Raw genomic sequence first — 17,953 nt, 5'->3', positions numbered from 1 at the left:
TTGCAAACTTGACATATTTATCCCTCCCCAAAAAACTGACTAGTGACACGTTTAAAGGTGGGTGGGTTTTAATGTAGGGCTTTTATACCATAGAATACCCATCATTTAACTCTGTTTTATAAAATGGTAAAAATAACAAGAACTACAAAGTGGTAGTAGCAGTGTTACATATCCACATTTACACAAGATATCACCCACCTCTTGCATCATCCAGAATGTCCTTGACAGAGTACCCTAAGCCTTCACCATTCTAATTGAGTAAAATACTGAAGAATTAGATTTAGTCTTGAATCTATAAGTAGATGTGCTTAGAACAATTTTTTTAATCTCACAAAGTGATTATTAATGGGGATTTTTGAGCAAGTGGTGGGGTTTCTCACAAAGCACCACAGGGACTGATGCTCAGCCAAATACTATTCAGTTTTTTTCAATAACCTTGAAGAAATGTGCAATTATGGTGATAAAGTGTGTAGATGACATAACAATTGGATGAGTGATAAATAATGATAAGAACAGACAGCTGATAGAATGCTCCAGAGTAGACCCTTCACACGCTTGAAACAATCAAGTAGCATCCATTAAGAGAGCCAAAGGCAAGGTCATGCATCTCAGAACAAAGAATATGGGCTATATCCTGGAAAACAGTGACTCTAAAAAAGAATGTATGGCTTATTGATACGACTCCACCAAATTAATGGTAATGAAAAAATAAGTTGAGAACTGTGAAATCTGGTCTCCCTGAGGCTATGGCTACACTACAGAGTTTTTCCAGGAAACCTCTGGTATCGTAGAAAAACTCTGCCGCATCCAGGGAATGCGTCCATTTTTTAGATCAGTTTCCAAAAAAGTGGACGCATTCTTTCAAAAGCCCTGTATTCCTCATTTTATGAGGAATAAGGGCTTTTCTGAAAGAGGAGGTTTTTCTACATTTGGCCCCATGTAAATGCGCTAAATGTTGGAAAAGCCTCTTCCAAAAAAAGAATCGGAAAAAGGTACGCAAATTGCGGGTCACAATCTGCTCACCTTTTTCCAAAAGAAATATAGTGTAGTCATAGCCCCAGTGAAATATGGTCTTTTGCGTGCTATTTGCCTATACAGATTTCATGGAACAGACCATTGTTTCTCAAATTGAGGATCCTACCTAAAAAGGGAATTGCATGGAGGATTCAAGGTTACTTTAGGGGGATTGTGATATTGCTGCCCTTACTTCTATACTGCCTTCAGAGTTGATCAGCTGGGAGGCCATGGCAAATGGCTAGGTGCCTAGCTCTGAAAGCAGCACCCTGCCAGCAGAACAGAAAAAAAGGCATAGCATGCCACAATACTTCTGCCTTCAGAGCTGAGCAGCCAGAGAGCGACAGTACCATATTATCACATCTTCATTTCTGCGCTCTTGGTAGTGGAGGTGGCTCTGCCTTTGGAGCTGGGGTCCCAGCCAGCAACCACTCCTCTCCAGCTACTCATCTCTGAAGCCAGCACTGCCATTCACAGCACAGCAGAAGTAAGGATAGCTGTACTGCAACACCCCCCACAATAACTTTGTGACAACCTCCCAACTCCTTTTTAGGTCAGAACCCCAACAATTAACACCATGAAATTTCAGATTTAAATAGCTGAAATCATCTTTCCCCTGCCCCCAGACCCTGATTGGCCTGGGGGCAAGAGGAACGCACAAAGTTTCCTCATGCCCTGCAAGAGGTGGGGTGCTTCTAAGCGTCGCACACTTCTTTCAGGACAGGGGCAGGGTGGGAGGAGACTTTTCACACTCCCTCCACCCCCAGGCCAATCAGGGTTTGGGGGAGGGGGAAGTGTGCAAAGTCTCCACCTGCCCTTCAAAGGGCTCAGCACTTAAAGTCAACTTCCAGCAGCTACTCAGTTGGCGGTTGACTCCCTTGCAGGATGGGAGCAGGGAGTGAGAGAGTTCACATGCTTCCCCCTCCCCAGGCCCTGATTGACCTGGGGGAAGCATAGGGGAGCACGTGAAGTCTCCTCCCACTGCCAGAGGCACTGGTACCTAGAGGGAACTGTTAACTGTTCTGAACAGCTGGCAATTCTCAGAGGTGGGGGACACTTTACATGCTCCTCCCACCCCCACACTAATCAGGGTCTGTGGGTGGGGAAGCATGGGTGTTCTAGTCCCGTCCCATCTGCCTGAAGACCTGCCCCTTCCAGGGTGGCCCGAGGCAACTTAAAAATTTTCTCAAAAATTATTGCTCACCTTTGACTTAGACTTTTCTCTAGAGCAGGGGTCTTCAGTCTAGGGGTTCAGAGGAACATTTGGAACGGCACAGCTGAGGTCTGGACCAGAAGGGGTTGGGAAAGAGCACTGCCCAGCTCCACTCCTGGCCCAATTTGCCTGCTCCCTGCCTGGGAACCTGTTCTTGGATCCACTCCTGGCCCCAGTTGCAGCCCTAGCCTCAGCCCCATTACCCCCATCCACATCCCACTCTCCTGGAATCATGTTCCTACTCCTGGCTCTGGACAAGGAGGGCTGCCAACAGGGATAAGGAGAAGTGTGAGGTAAAGAGCATGGGGACAACTGCTCTAGAGCTTCAGTGTTTCTTGTTGCAGTTGTATATCAAAAGGGTACCACTTATTTTCATATCAAAATACAATCTTTGAATTGCAAACATGCTTCCCATGGAATGAAGCACTGGAATGGGTTACCTAGGGAGGTGGTGGAATCTCCATCCCTAGAGGTGTTTAAGTCTCGGCTTGACAAAGCCCTGGGTGGGTTGATTTAGTTGGGATTGGTCCTGCCTTGGGCAGGGGGCTAGATTGATGACCTTCTGAGGTCTCTTCCAGCCCTATGATTCTGAGATTCTATGAAACAAGGCACAAAATCACAATCCACATGTTTTCTAAGCTTAAATAATGACTGCTGCTCTCCACTTCCAGAATGACTGTGGAACTCACCTTTTATACAAATAAGCTATCTTTTCTGTATCTATCTGTGACATTCTAGGTTATATCAACCAGGTACCAATAAATTTTATCTGTGTTTCTGAAAAGCTATTATATCACCCAGTCAGATGACTTCCTTGTGTGGTTTTATTTAAAAAAAAAATCTCAATCTGTTCTTGCTTATTTAATAGATTTTAATGTTAAGGAAAGCCAATAGTGCATTTTTATTAAATAAATCTCAAAGATTAAGATAACATGAGGCCCTTTCTAAAATCTCTAGATTTCCATCAGAAATATACCCGTTCTGCAGATATTATTCAGTTTAGATTACACACTTCTGAACTGCTAGTCTCCAAGTGACAATCTCTTGCATTTGCCAGATCAGGACATTCATCTTCTAACTATATACAATTTTCTGCAGCTGCTTTGTCCTGTCCAACCAAGTATGGACAAAGTAAAGTCTCCATCCTCCTTTATTATCCATGCTCTCTGCTTGTTCTTGTGATACTGCATCAGTAATTATGAAGCTTTCACTTTCTATGAACATTCTTGGAATTTTAGTCTTGTTCACAGTAATACTTCAAATTGCAAATGACAGGGCCATGAATATCAATGAAGTAAATTGGCAGATTTTATTTACAATGACTTATAACACTAGCAGATTTACTGGGCTTTGCTCAGATCCTTAATTCAATTAAGGGGTTGGGGAATTTTTGGAAAATAAAAGGAAAATATACCTGCTTTATTTAAATGACTGTATTTTTTTCAAAAATAGGATATAGTGTTATTTTTATTAAGTTAATTTTTATTTTGGATTTCTTAAACAAGGGATTGTTAAAATTTGTCAGTTTAACTTTTTTAGTAATTATTTTTAAATGGGAATTCCATCGTGTATTTTTTCTTCATTCCTAAAAACACTTATTATTCACTATGGGTATGTCGGAGCAATGTAGATTTGTTTATTGGGCAAAGGGAAATGTAGCGGCGATTTAAATAATCACCACTTCATTTAAATTTAAATTTAAATGGCTGCCGCGCTGAGCCGACAAACAGCTGTTTGTCGGCTCAGCGCGCTAGTCTGGACACTCCACGGTTGACATCAAAGCCCTTTGTCGACCGCCCCATTATTCCTCGTGGGATGAGGTTTACCAGGGAGGTCAACAAAGGGCTTTGATGTCGACCGCGGAGTGTCCAGACTAGCGTGCTGATCCAACAAACAGCTGATTAGCTCAGCGCGGCAGCCATGTAGTGTAGACATACCCTTACAGTTTAGGAGGAGTTCTTGGTGAAACAGACAAATGGGCAAACGCTCTAAAATATATAGTAGATATATTTCTACTTTATTTGTTCAATTCTCCTATGCATATACATTCAGTTCATCTTTGGCAACAATTAGCAGTGAGCCAGGGAATATTTTGTGTTAAATTCTAGACATTTTCTTATCAGAAATATATTGACTAATTTCAAGCACTTTGGAGAACAACAACAAAATTATTAGGGCCTGGGTGGCCATCAGACTGATTTATGATAAAAAACTTCAAGTCTAATATACATCACATTGGTAAGCAAGAACTAAATGCCAGGCAATGGTTGTGGGAAAAGGAAAGCACACAACGAAGAATCATATGCTGGAAATTGGGGGAGGCGGGAAATAGAATATGGTAGGGGAGGAAAGGGGTAAAATAAAGTGAGTAAGGATCAACTGTAGATATTGCAATAATTATCTTTTTTAAACTTTTTGGAAAGAAAACCCATTAACATCTTTGAAAGGAATTTAAAATATTAAAAAAAAATAATTCATAATAGTACTAAAAAATAATTACTGTGTTTGCAGCTGAGATATTACACATGCAGACCTCCTCCCATCAGCCTCCAAAAGGCACACAAATGCTCCTGATGAAGTGACAAATTTCTAACAGTTGTTTGGAATATTTTACAATTTCTTCACTTCCCCATTGCTGATTCAGGTATGGTACACAATAAACCCATTCTTACCTGTTGCACAATGGTTGTTAATTCCAGGCACAGTTGAACAATATTGTTTTTCAGCAGTGAATATTCTGTCACACTAACAAATGGAGACCTGCCAGAGAGGGACAACAAGTTTGTTGGAGACCTTATAAATCTCTGTGTTACTGGACTCTACCTGTTTTAATGTATATCTACAGTCAACAACACATTAAATAATGCATTTGAGAAGCTGCAATATTAATAATTTGACATGGTACAACACAGAATTATTCCAAAAGAAACTTCAAAAGTCAGTCAGATTTACACAGTCATTATAGCATATTAAAGAGAATTAAGACTTTTGTTCTATGTGAGCAAACTTGTACTGCAGCTGCCATATTGAACAGTACTGTCATCAACCTGTTTATTTTAGAGATAATTACAGCTTCTGAAATTGCTATTCTTACCTATTGGAACTGATGTTATACCAAAGAAGATATAATGCAAAAATGATAATAAACATATACACACACTATAATGATCTTATAGTTACATACTAACTGACAATTAGTAGCAATATTTTTTAACATTTCATCTAACATCACACCTAAAAGCTTCAATGCAAAGATCTCAGCATTCTTGCCATGCATTTTAAAGACACAGTAACATTAGGTCATTATAGTATTTTCTCTAAGTATTTCAATTTGAAATATTTGACAATATGTGACTTCATGCTGAACTTTTTGCTAGCAGGACAAACAGTTTTTAAAACAGACTGTTAAGGTTGGTAACTTTACTTTGATTAAACTAGACTGAACCAAGTCAGCAAATTTTTTGTGGTTTTTTTTTTGTATTGTACGCAAAATAAAGCATCTGACAAAACACCTCCCTTTTCTTTCTGATGGCTCTCAGAGCCCTTTAGAAGATATCTGTGGTAGAGGTAAACTCATCTCACAGTAATCATGCCATTACACTTCTGCAATACTGAACAACTTTTAGGAAGGGAAATTAATAATGTATGTATTTGAAATAATTGTAGGTAGTTAAAAGAAATTATCTGAAGTTGGATTTTGGGCAGGACACTAGAGTTAACATCCCTGTTTTTGAAGAAACCGCAATACCAAAGTGATGAATCAACTACGCAGGAGACTAGGGTTCTGCTCAACCCCCTTTCCACTTCAAATTCCTTTCCTTCTGGCCAGATAAGAGAAGGGGCTAGAAACTCCACAAAAAGACAGGGAACCATGAAGAACTGAGCACTTTGGGAAGCAGCAGGGACAGAAAAGCCAGATACAGAGTGAAACACTTGGTATTTGTGGACACAGCAGGCTGTGCAAAAAGAGGAACTTACGTAGTGGAATAGTGCATGACTGCAGGATGAACCTGACATGCTTCTAGAACCTAAGATGTTTGCTATGCCCCAACACTGAGCAGATATAATAATTATAGCAATCAAGTCCTCATTTTATAGATTATCTGAAAAATGGTACATACGGCTCTTTAAGGGCAAACTACAGCCTCAGCTCAGTAAAGTAAGATGGATAAGGACTGTTTACTGAGCCACTAACACAGCTTTTGGCAGGACATGGAGCCTGCAGGACTCCAACTCTCCTTGGAGTATCCAAGTTCTATCCAGCTCTAACCCCTTTGGCTTATAAAGATTGATGCAATTACATTCCAAGAGAGCCTGATTCCTGGCGTTCTGTCAGAGAATGTCATCAGGGTCATAAACTTTGTGAAGAATTTTCATGTTGTCCCTTTATATGCATAAGAGTTTCAGATTTCAAATGAAGCTTTCGGTTTTATAGATCACTTTTATAGATTTTATTTTCATAGATCAAGAGAAATGCAAGTATATACATAAAATAGTGTCCCACACATAAATCAATATTGTAACATAGTTCACGCAGAGAGTTACATTGTAAACTGATTCCTAATTCATCATAAGAAATCATAGCATTCTTTCACCAAGCAGTAACTGACACAACAAGAGTGACTAATGTATAAACTTGTCCCTTACTGTTAACAACAAATCAATGAGTAAGCACTGACTTTCCAGAGATAAGTGAGTGGTATAATTTCTTGTGTAAATTATCCAAGATAACAGATAACAGCAATTCAAACTTCCCTGCACTGCTATCTTAACTTGCTTCCACCCTGAATGGTCAGAACCACTCTTTGCTCTGGATATAGGGCAGTTCAGTTTCTTTTTTAATGTATATCACTGCCTCCCTTCTGAAATTTAAATGAACCTGCCATCTGTAGTGGCAATTTTTGTGGCATGTATGTTTATTCACTAGGAACAAAACTGAAATTGCTAATTTCACAGAAGTCATCATCAAGCTTAGCTGACCCAAAAGAGAGTCCAATATCTAATAGCCAGCCCCAGGCCTAGGGCTTTTCAACTTAGAATTCAAGTATTTACTAAAATGTACAGGGTAAAACCTATAATTATAATTCTAATTTTAGAAAAAGAGAAAAAGAAACAGAGCAGAAGAATTACTCCTCCTGGTAAGAATTAAAAAGCTCTAAATTACCTGTCCAGCCAGGCAAGCAAGTTCTTGGCAGCACCAATCAGGTCAACAACAGAGGTAAGAAAATCATTTGGCAGTCTTCTGGAGGCCCTGCCATCATAATGGCCACTCCTCCTTCTACCCGTTATAAAGTTCTGAAGATTTTTGGCTGAGGCATTCAACTTGTGAGAGAGCGTTCTCAGGTTTTCAGTCTCCAGACCATAATTCTGAAAGAAAAAAAGAACAGCTCACACAACATAATTTAAACAAACAGCCAAGATACAGAATACTGAGCCAAAACATTTGCAACCTGCTTTGATTCACTCAATTCTTGAACACAGCAAAGTCAGGGCAGGTCAGGAATTGATGAACTATCCCAATAGATCGTGAGTCTTTAATAGCTGACCTTTCAGAGCCCTTTCCTTCCAACCACTTCAGCAATGAGAATGATCAAAGCCCACAGTCTCTCTGCAAGGTAGGTAAGTAATAAACACATTATTTAAAGAGGTGGAAATAGAGGGTCAAAGGTGTTAAATGATTTTCTCTGGTTGCGTAAGTGACACTATAGCTGGTTAAACTGCTCAAGGCAAATAATCTGATGAATTCAGATCTTTTTTGTTGTAACTCAGTCATATTTGCATTCTTATAAGTTAATTTACTATTCAGAACTGTTAAACTGTTTATGTGAATAAATTTCAGAACTGCTCACATCAACAACTCATCATTTATAGTTTATGGTTTTTAAGCACAGGTTTGACAAACATCTGTCAGAGATGATCTAGATCGGGGTCAGCAATCTATGGCTCTTTTGCAGCTTGAGCTCAGCATCCCTTGCTCCCTGCCCCTCTCTTCACCGACTGATTTTTCAATGGGTCAGTGACCCCCAAGCCAAAAAGCTTCCCCACCCCTGACATTAATAAAGACAATGTTAAAACCTTATGTGTTCATGAAAAGGAAGCCTGGCCAACAAGCCCCCAGTTGGGGACCAACTGACCACAGCATCATAATATTCCTGCACCCTCCTACATCCCAAACCTGAGCCCATCATACACCTGAATCCCCTGCCCTGACCCCCTCATACTTGTACATCCCCAAACTCCTGCACCCCCACAGCCCCAATCCCCTGCTATAACATTCCTGCATCCCCACACACCCAACCCTGTGCCCTGAGACCACTATACACCCAAACTCCCTGACCTGAGCTCTTCATACACCCCAACCCAGTATCCTGTACCTGAACATCCCCAGCCCCCTGCCGTAAGATTGACAGAAGACAGCCTGAATGTGCACATGAAGCTGGATTTGACCAGTTAGGATGTAAACTTCAAAGAAATGTGCAAAAAGACGTAGCAGCAGAAGTCCCATTAAATAAAATCTGTGAGTGCAATGTTTCATTTATGCTATTATTAATCATGTCTATTATCAATAATATTAAGTTGTCATGCAAATGGGCATTCTTATATGGCTTTGTTGCCCACGTGTTCTGAATTTTGATGTAGTTTGGCTCTTTGGCTTGAAAAGATTACTGACCCTTGATCTAGATGGTAGTTGATCCTGCCATGAGTTTGTGGGACTGGACTTGAGGACTTCTTGTGGTTCTTTCCAGTTCTATGATTCTATGACTGGTCCTATGATTCTATGTGGCATTGTCATTCACTCAAAGGGAAGAGACCAACTTTTTAAATAGGAACACAGATGCTAATGAACAAATAGCCTCGATTGTATGTGACTAGAGACAAATGTACAAAAACAGCTATTTCTCAAACATTAGTAAGAACAGAAGCCTGTTTGTATGAATATTCATAGCTAAGTTAAAACCACAAAGAAGTCTAAACTGATCAGCCATGTGAAATTTGAACAAATGTTTGTGAACGCTATTTTCTAAGATTCAACTAGGTCTACTTGATGTCTCGGTCTTGATGTCCTAAGTCTTCCTCAGAAAGTTTGACTGTTAGAAGATGGATTTGAACTGCTGGGTGGCTTACAGTCTAAATGAAGATGACATATTTAATCTTAGTAATCAGCTTTCTGCAATATGCTCTGATTTAAAAAAAAGGAAAACTGAAAAGTTTGGGGACAAAATTAATTTTTACATTCAGATTTACCCTGAAAGAATGTCAAAATACACAACAACAGGATATGAATAAAAACTGAATAGCAAAATAGAAAATATTTGCAGTGTTAGTATAGCTGTGTTAGTCCCAGGATACGAGACAGAAAGCAGGTAACATATCTTGTATTGAACCATTTTCTGTTGGTGGAAGGCACAAGTTCCTGAGTTACACAGAGTTCGACTTCATGTCTGGGGAAGAATATCAGAGTGTTTGAACTAACTATAAGTTAAGACACACTATTAAGCATCAGGGGCAATGCATAATATAGTCACTTGAAGTGGGCATTGTTATGCATAATGGGTTTGAAGTTCATAGTAGAAAATATACATAAATATGAGGTACTAGTTCTATGCTGTAATAAAAGAACTTCAAGCACTGAGTCTCAGGGCCCAGGTCAAGTGACTCAAGATTGTGGAGCTGGGCTCTTGTGGCTAAAAATAGCAATATTTCATCTCACATCCCAGACTCCAAAAGTCAATCAACCTGGGGTCAGATTCTCTGTTTTGTTCTGTTTTTTAATTGAAGCTTAAGACATACCTCAGGTGTTTGATATGGAAAAACAGTTCTTTTCAGTCCCTTACAAATAAGCATTAAGCAGTAAATTTTTGACAATTTTATTTGCCTAATACATTTGGTGTGCCAAAATCCTTGTTAAAAGCAGGTTGTTTTATATTAGCTTGTCATCTGCCTAACATTTATAGCTACTCATTCATTCACTGAAATACAAAGGAGATATGCATCCCTCCCTTTTTCTAGTGCAGGTACAATAAGCAAGTGGCCCCATTGAAATGCTTATACAACAGTTAGTTAGGAAGACAGCTGTGGTTCTCCCTTTCAAAAGGAGCTTGATTTTGCCTATTCAGTAAACCAAATAAAGGTGCATAAACCAGTTCCTCCTGTTTTTATTTCAGAGTCCATATCGTCCTGTCCTTGAACTAACAGACGAAACACCATGCCTGACCATAACTCACTAAATAGAAAGTTTGGGAGGTTGCCAACTTTCTTTCACGAAAAGCCATTATTGCCATGGGATAAGAAAAGGAAACTGAAATAGGAAATTGAAACAGAAATGTATTGGCTTCTTTAAGTCAGTAAATTCTCAAGTGCTGAAAAATGTAGGCTTGATATTTGCTGCGCATTCGCATTTTAAATCCTCATTTATTACAGAAACAGATGCAAAGCTTTGGGTGAGGACTTGATTAAGAACCTTGTTTTTCATTTGCATGCAGAAGATATCAGAAATACCATGTGCCCTCACTATAATTAAGTTATATATTTGCATGGTAAAATAAACTATCCCCTTATAATTGATTGGTTTAATTTGGGAAAAAATCCTGCATTTTCTACTCATCTTTTCTTATCCCCCAAATGGTGCATGAGGAAGGTGAAAGCAAAACACAATTATGTTTCTTTTCTTGACATTTGAGTACGGAGCAGGATCATTTATAAAGAAAGGACACAGGCAAACTGAAAATATCACATCCCTCCACAAAACACTCATACAGAGAGCTGTATGAGTTCAAGGAGTTTGATCTAAAAAATAAAACTATAGTAAAACTCCAATAGTCCGGCATCCAATTGTACGGCACTCCTGATAGTCCGGCATCAAAATGGCAAGAGCCTAGTGAGTGAGCTTTGGCAAAAAATCAGTTACAAAGCAACAGCGGCAGCAGCTGAACTGAGTGAAAAGGGTAAAAAAGGGTTAAAAAAACTAACACATCACAGTATACTGTATACAGTATGTACAATAAAAAGGGTTAAGAACCCTTTATATACAGTATATAATGTATACAGTATATATATATATAAAACCATTTTATAGTACCTCCTGATAGTCCGGCATATCCAATAATCCGGCACCACTGAGGTCCCAAAGGTTCCGGATTATCGGAAGTCTACTGTATAATGAAAACAACTGGTTTAAAATTTTGGCTTGTACGACTCAAAGCCCAAAATACAGGGTACAAAGTCAAATATTGGTGCTCTTCTTACTGAGGATTTTAAATTTAAAGAGAGAAGTACCTTTGATTAATAGATACACTATAGAAAGAATAACTTTCTATTGCAAGAAGTAGAGAAGAAAAATCAGAAAAAGAAAATCTGGAAGAGGATTTTGCCTTAATAAATGGGACTGTCTAAGGAGGTGATATGGTCAGTAATATTAATATTAAACACTTGTATAGTTCTTTATATGAAAGCATCATATAAACAGTAACATCTGTTAATCTTCCCAATCCCCCACAAATTAAGAAAATCAATATTGCTATCCCTGCTTAAGAAATGGGGAAAGAGATACTGAAATGTTCTTGAGCAATTCACGGGTAACAACACAGTGACTCAGGGTAGAGTTAGGATGAGAGCTCAGGAATTCCCAGTTTCAAGTCCCACTGTTAGTTTAAAGAGAAGAAATGGCAGCAATGGTGAAGATAGTTTCATGTGGTGGAGATTAAATTAAATACAAGAGTAAGGTCAATGACTAAGGGGTTTAATCACAGAAGAGTTCTAGTAATGATAAGACATGGTAATGCTTATATTGTCTAGAGTTTATCAAAACTCAGAATTTCTCTTTAATGGAGAAAACTGACAGTTTGAATTTTTTGTCCCAAATCAGTAAAAAAATCTATATTTTCTTTTAAACACATTGGCTAAAAAAAATTGTTTTGGTGAAAATTTTGTTTTGAAGTTTTAAAAATTCATTGTGAATTTTTTAATGTAATTTTGAATAGGGATTTTCATGTTTATAATTTTGTTATTTCATGACATGTCATTAATAGTAGGAATAGTTTAATGCACAAAGTGGGTGAAATGCATTAACATATTTCATTTGTCAATGAAAAATTTCCTAAGAGGTCTAGTAGTGATACTTGTCCAATGAACTACTCTGACTGAGAATTCTATTCATTACAGAAACCACATGTAAAACTTTGGGGTTTAGTATTGGGTTTATCCTCCACAGTTTATTATTTTAGGTGCATGTGAGTATCATGCTACAATTCATTGTGAGATGTCCATTTCAAAGTTTCTTCATGCTCTCCAGTGGCTAGTGCTATTGGAAGTGGCTGTGGCAGCGTGGTGACAGGACTGAGTGATTCCAGGGTTTGTGCAGGTTTTTCATAGTATAGAAATAACAGGTGGCTGTTGTTAGATGTGTGACAACAGCACAGAATATGGATGGCCTATTAAAGCCTTACTTCATTAGTGTGTTATTTGCTTTTAAAGATGAATAACAGCACTTTCATGAAACAAATATTGAATACCTAACCTTTCAATGCCATTAACAACAAATATGGGTAACTGTAAAAATGGCACATATATTTAAAAAAAAAATTCTTAAAAAACAGAAAAATCTTTTTTTTCTTTGAAAACCCCCATACTGAATTGTTGTGCAACTAGTTATATTGTTAAAATCTGGCTGAAAAAAGTACAGTGGAAAACTGCACAGTCTCCCATTCTTTATTGTATATTTCTTCAAATAAAGAAGTTGGTTTGCAAGCTACTATCCTGGGATTATTTTTAAATGCATTCTTTCAAAATTCATTCAATTACTTTATTTGTAGAAAGAGTAAATTGATCACAGAATAAAAATAAGTCTTGTGTTTGTATACTTAAAAAAGTAGAATGAGGCAAAAGGAAAGCCTAAAGATCTAATTTTAATGTATTTTTCAGAATAATCTCAATTGAATGTATCATGCTATATGTAAAATGATATTCAGAAATTTGGCAGAGTTTAATATGTCCTATAGAAAGGTAACAAGGATGTTGCTTATAAACATCCTTTCTCAAAAGACACGTTGACTGGGAATTCATAAGCTACTGCAACTTTTTCTTTTCTGTATATAGCGATATATTCTTTTTCAAAGCATCCTTTGAGATCTAACACAGTCAGTACATGTGGAAAAGAAAAAACTGTAAAGTACCTATCCATATTCTTCTATACTGTGACAATGCAAAAATACCTGTGTTGCAAAACAAAGTTAATTTAGTTTTATAGCAAGAAGAAATACGTTGCATTATTGGTTACTAACCTAAGAACAATGAAGTCACTTCCACAAAAATGTACTTAATGAAATAAAATAAATTTTATACACACACAGAGAGAGAGAGAGAGAGAGAGAGAGAGAGAGAGAAATAAACGACATTTGTGATTGGTCTAGGGCAAAATTTTAGTTAAGCATTTTGTACTACATAATTACAAAGAAAGATTCAACAGATCCCAGCAGATTGACTTTTAATCCAAATAAAGTATTTAAGTGTTTGCTGATGCTGTCATGCAAGTAACGGACAGGAAAGCAAAGTTTGCATAATAAGAACTTATATGCATATTTGGCTTCTGCCATGTGTGATATTTTGAGCATATTATGGTTTTCCCTAAGCTGTGAGAAATTAAAGGGTAGTACAGGAGAGCTGATTGATGAGGTTAAGGGAAACAACATATTTCTGACTGAAAATCAAACATTTTTATCCATAATCATATAAAGAAGTTCATTATATTTAAAGTAGGAATTTAAATATTAAGCTAGCTTAACTTTTAGGATGTATTGCATTTGTGATGGGGTGGAGTAGACCCGATGTCTCTGCTGGAGGCCTTGCTGCACCCCGCCCCAGGGAGAAGAGCAGAAAATAGGTCCTCCAAGCAGAATTGAATGGCTGCTTCTGCTACAGCCGATCAGGGCCCAGCAGGTAGACATAAAAGAAGCTGCAAGCCTAGGGTCTGGCAGTTCCTTGCTGGAGCTTGACCTGGGCAGATCTATAAGGGCTGACTGGGAGGACAGAAGCCCTTAAGGGTATGTCTACACTATCGCTCCGTTAGTTCGAATTTAATTCGAACTAACGGAGCACTTACTTTGAACTAGGTAATCCTCATTCCACGAGGATTAAGCCTAGTTCGAATTTACTAGTTCGAATTAAGGGATGTGTAGACCCTTAATTCAAACTAGTGGGAGGCTAGCCCTTCCCAGCTTGCCCTGGTGGCCACTCTGGCCAACACCAGGGAAACTCTACTGCCACCCTCCCGGCCCCGGAGCCCTTAAAGGGCCACGGACTGGCTACACAGTTTGTGCCAGTTGAAAGGCTGCCAGCACCCGTGCCAGCACACCCAGCAGCTGACACCCCATGAGCCAGCCACCCGATGACACCCATCCCTCCCCCTCTTCCCGTGACCAGCCTGGCGGCTCCCAGGACCCTACCCGGGGCCACAAGAAGCGGGCGCCCGCGTGGTCTAGTGCGGAGATCGTGGACCTCATTGAGGTTTGGGGGGAAGCCTCCAATGTCCACGATATCCGCACTAGCCACAGGAACGCGGCAGTCTACGGCTGCATGGCTGCCAGCCTGGCCGCCAGGGGCCACCAGCACAGCCAGGAGTAGGTGCGCTGGAAAATCAAGGACCTGCGGCAGTCCTACTCCTGGGCCTGCCTGCCAGGGGCCGACCCGGAGGCCTGCCCCCACTTCCAGGCTCTGGACCACCTCCTGGGGGCTCATGCCGTCCCTGCCCCCTGGGACATGATAGACCCCGGGGCAGAGGGACCGCTCCCAGAGACGGAGGAGGAGGAGGAGCAGGAGCAGGAGGGCTCCGAGAGCCAGGAGCCTGCCGGCAGCCTGCCCAGGACCCGGGACCCCCGAGGCACCCAACAGAGCCGCTCACCTGTGTCATCCGAGGCCAGGGAGGCGTCCACCTGAGAGTACCATCATGTTCCCCTTATGTGTATTGGGGGCTGAGGCGAGAAGGAGCCCAGGACCATGAGCCTGGGCCTTGCCCACCACGGAGCAGCAACTGGGGATCCTGCAGGGGCCCTGGCCTTGCAGAGGGGAGCTGGGTTTCACACACCTGGGCCCCTGGGGTAATTGACCGCTGTTCTTGTTTCACCACAGCCGCAGCACCTCGGACTGCAGGGCGCACCACACCGCCTGCAGCAGCCGTCCGCGCCCGGGCCAGCAGGAGAGCCAGGAACCAGGAGGAGTACCAGAGGCGGCACCTCCAGTTCCTGGAGCAACAGCTCCATATCCAGGACCACTGGGTCCAGGAGGACCTGAGGCTGCGCCGGAGGAGCTTGGGGGCACTGGAGGAGCAGGGCTGTGCCCTGCGAGACCACCTCCAGAACCTGCTCGACCGCTTCCCAATTCCTCCTGCTCCCCCTGCTCCCCCTCCTCCTCCCTCTGCTCCCCCTGCTCCCCCTCCTGATCCCGCTCCTGCTTCCTCCACACCCCCTGTCCCTCCTGCCCCACCCTCCACAACCATTCCCCACCAATGCCCCTGGATCTGCAGTGTTGCAAGACAGGAGAGGCAGCCGGACCCCCACCCCTGAGCTTTCCTTTCCCTTCCTCCCTTCCCTCCCCTTCCAGCTCCCTCGTCCCAGGTTTCCCCCTCCCCTCTCCCACCCTCCTTCCTCCCTCCCCCCACCCCAGTTATGTTAAATAAAAAGACGTTTTTGTTTGAAAAACAGGTGTCTTTATTTGACAGTAGGTAGGAAGGGGAAAGCGGAAGGGGATAGGGTGGAAGAAGGCCCCAGTGGGGCATGCAGGGAGAGGTCAGTCCTCCTCCTCCACCAGGAAGCTCTCCCGCAAGGCTTCCCAGATCTGGACGGCCCCCCGCTGGGCTTCCCGGATGGCGGCGGTGCGGGGCTGACCATAGTGGCCAGCCATGCGGTCAGCCTCAGCCATCCAGGCTGCCAGGAAAGCCTCCCCCTTTCTCTCACATAAATTGTGGAGTGCACAAGATGCTGCCACCACGGGAGGGATGTTGTGCTCGGCCAGGTCCAGACGGGTGAGGAGGCATCGAAAGCGGGCTTTCAGTCACCCGAAGGCCCCCTCCACCACGATGCGGGCCCTGGTCAGCCTGGCATTGAAGGCCTGGCAGGAGGGATTGAGGTGCCCCGTGTAGGGCTTCATCAGCCACGGCTGCAGTGAGTAGGTGGCATCCCCCACCAGGCACACGGGCATGTCCACGTCCCCGACCCTGATGTGGTGGTCGGGGAAGAAGGTCCCGTCCTGCAGCCCCTGGCACACGGAGGAGTTGCGATACACCTGGGCGTCGTGTGCTTTGCCGGACCAGCCCACATTAATGTCCGTGAACTGTCCCCGGTGGTCACACATGGCCTGCAGGATCACGGAGATGTACCCCTTGCGGTTGACGTACCGGGAGGCCTGGTGTTCCGGGGCACGGATAGGGATGTGCGTCCCGTCGATGGCCCCCCCACAGTTGGGGAAGCCGAGGGCACCGAATCCCCGGATGACGGCGTCCGGGTTGGCGAGGCGGACCACCCTGCGGAGCAGTACCCGGTTGATGGCCTTGACCACCTGCGGAGAGAGACACAGCAAAGCGCCAATCAGTGGGGCGCCCGGGTGGCTGGGAGCATTCGTGCTCTGGCAGTGCCCCGCGCCCCACTCCCAGAAGCAACCCCCCTGGCGGCGTGTAGTACGGCTGGGACAGACCGACTCCTCCGGTGCGGGGCGCTTTCGCCTCCTCCCTCCCCCCTCTTTGTCCCTGGGGCAGCCCATCCCCTCCTTGCAGCTCACCTCCCCCCCGGAGCAGTGGCCGAGGAGTGCCATACCTGCATGAGCACCGCTCTGACGGTGGATCTCCCAACACCGAACTGGATCCCGACGGATCGGTAGCTGTCCGGCGTGGAGAGCTTCCAGAGGGTGATGGCCACCCGCTTCTGGAGGGGGATGGCGGGCCTCATGTGAGTGTCCCTTCTGCACAGAGCAGGGGCGAGCCACTTGCAGAGCTCCAGGAAGGTGTCCCTCCTCATCCTGAAGTTCTGGGTCCACTGTCGGTCCTCCCATCGCTCCAGGATGATGCGGTCCCACCAGTCGCTGCTGGTGTCCAGACGCCAGATGCGGCGGGGCACGCCGGTGCCGGGGCGCTGCCGCGGCTCTTCCACAGCCCCCAGGGCGGCCAGGTGGAGAGGCAGGAGGCTGACGTGAACCAGGAGGTGCCAGGCAGCCTCGAGCCATTGCTAGGAGGCTTGCAGCAGCAAGTCCAGAAAGTGCACCAGAAGGTGCAGGGCGAGCTCTGGCTCCATGTTGCCACCTGTGGCGGCGTCCCCAAAGGGAAGCACCAACACAGACGGGCGCAGAGATCAACACTTTGCTGTCCCTCGGCGAGGTTGGCAAGCAAGCATGAAAAGCTGAGAACCAGCTGTCCGGGGGGGGGCCCTTTAAGCACGAGCCTCAGATAGCCTCAGACAGCAGCCACACAAAGCAACTGCTGACCTGATGCCCTGCCAGAACCGGTTTCAGCCGCCCTTAAATGAGCCCCTGCGTCCAATCAGTGTGGACGCGCTAGTTCGAATTAACAAAACGCTAATTCGAACTAGTTTTTAGACCAGGACAGAACCTAGGTCCAGCAGCTGAAGACTAGCTGTTAACACACAACAACACCCTGCAGAACCCTGGAAATGGTAGCCTGATCCCCCCAGGCAACTGACCAGAAAGATTTCTGGGGTACCTGCACTCCCAGAGAACAGCCAGGCA

At 43.2% G+C, this 17,953-nt stretch overlaps 1 protein-coding gene across 1 annotated transcript in view; it reads right to left on the bottom strand.

Annotated features, from left to right (window-relative positions):
- The window catches only part of LOC142831310 (connector enhancer of kinase suppressor of ras 2-like), a 242,667-nt gene that overhangs the window by 140,760 nt on the left and 83,954 nt on the right, over positions 1–17,953 (bottom strand). The window contains exons 4-5 of the mRNA XM_089781719.1: positions 7,392–7,594; positions 4,900–4,987 (exon numbers count right to left, since the gene is read on the bottom strand). Coding sequence (XP_089637845.1) covers positions 4,900–4,987; positions 7,392–7,594 — 291 coding nt within the window. The remainder of the gene's footprint in view (positions 1–4,899; positions 4,988–7,391; positions 7,595–17,953) is intronic.

This window comes from Pelodiscus sinensis, chromosome 13, assembly GCF_052426305.1.
Source record: "Pelodiscus sinensis isolate ZL-2025 chromosome 13, ASM5242630v1, whole genome shotgun sequence".
In the NCBI taxonomy this organism is placed as follows: Eukaryota; Metazoa; Chordata; order Testudines; family Trionychidae; genus Pelodiscus; species Pelodiscus sinensis.
The sequence above is the reverse complement of the archived record's forward strand: the minus strand, read 5'-3'. Positions and strand labels throughout refer to the sequence as shown.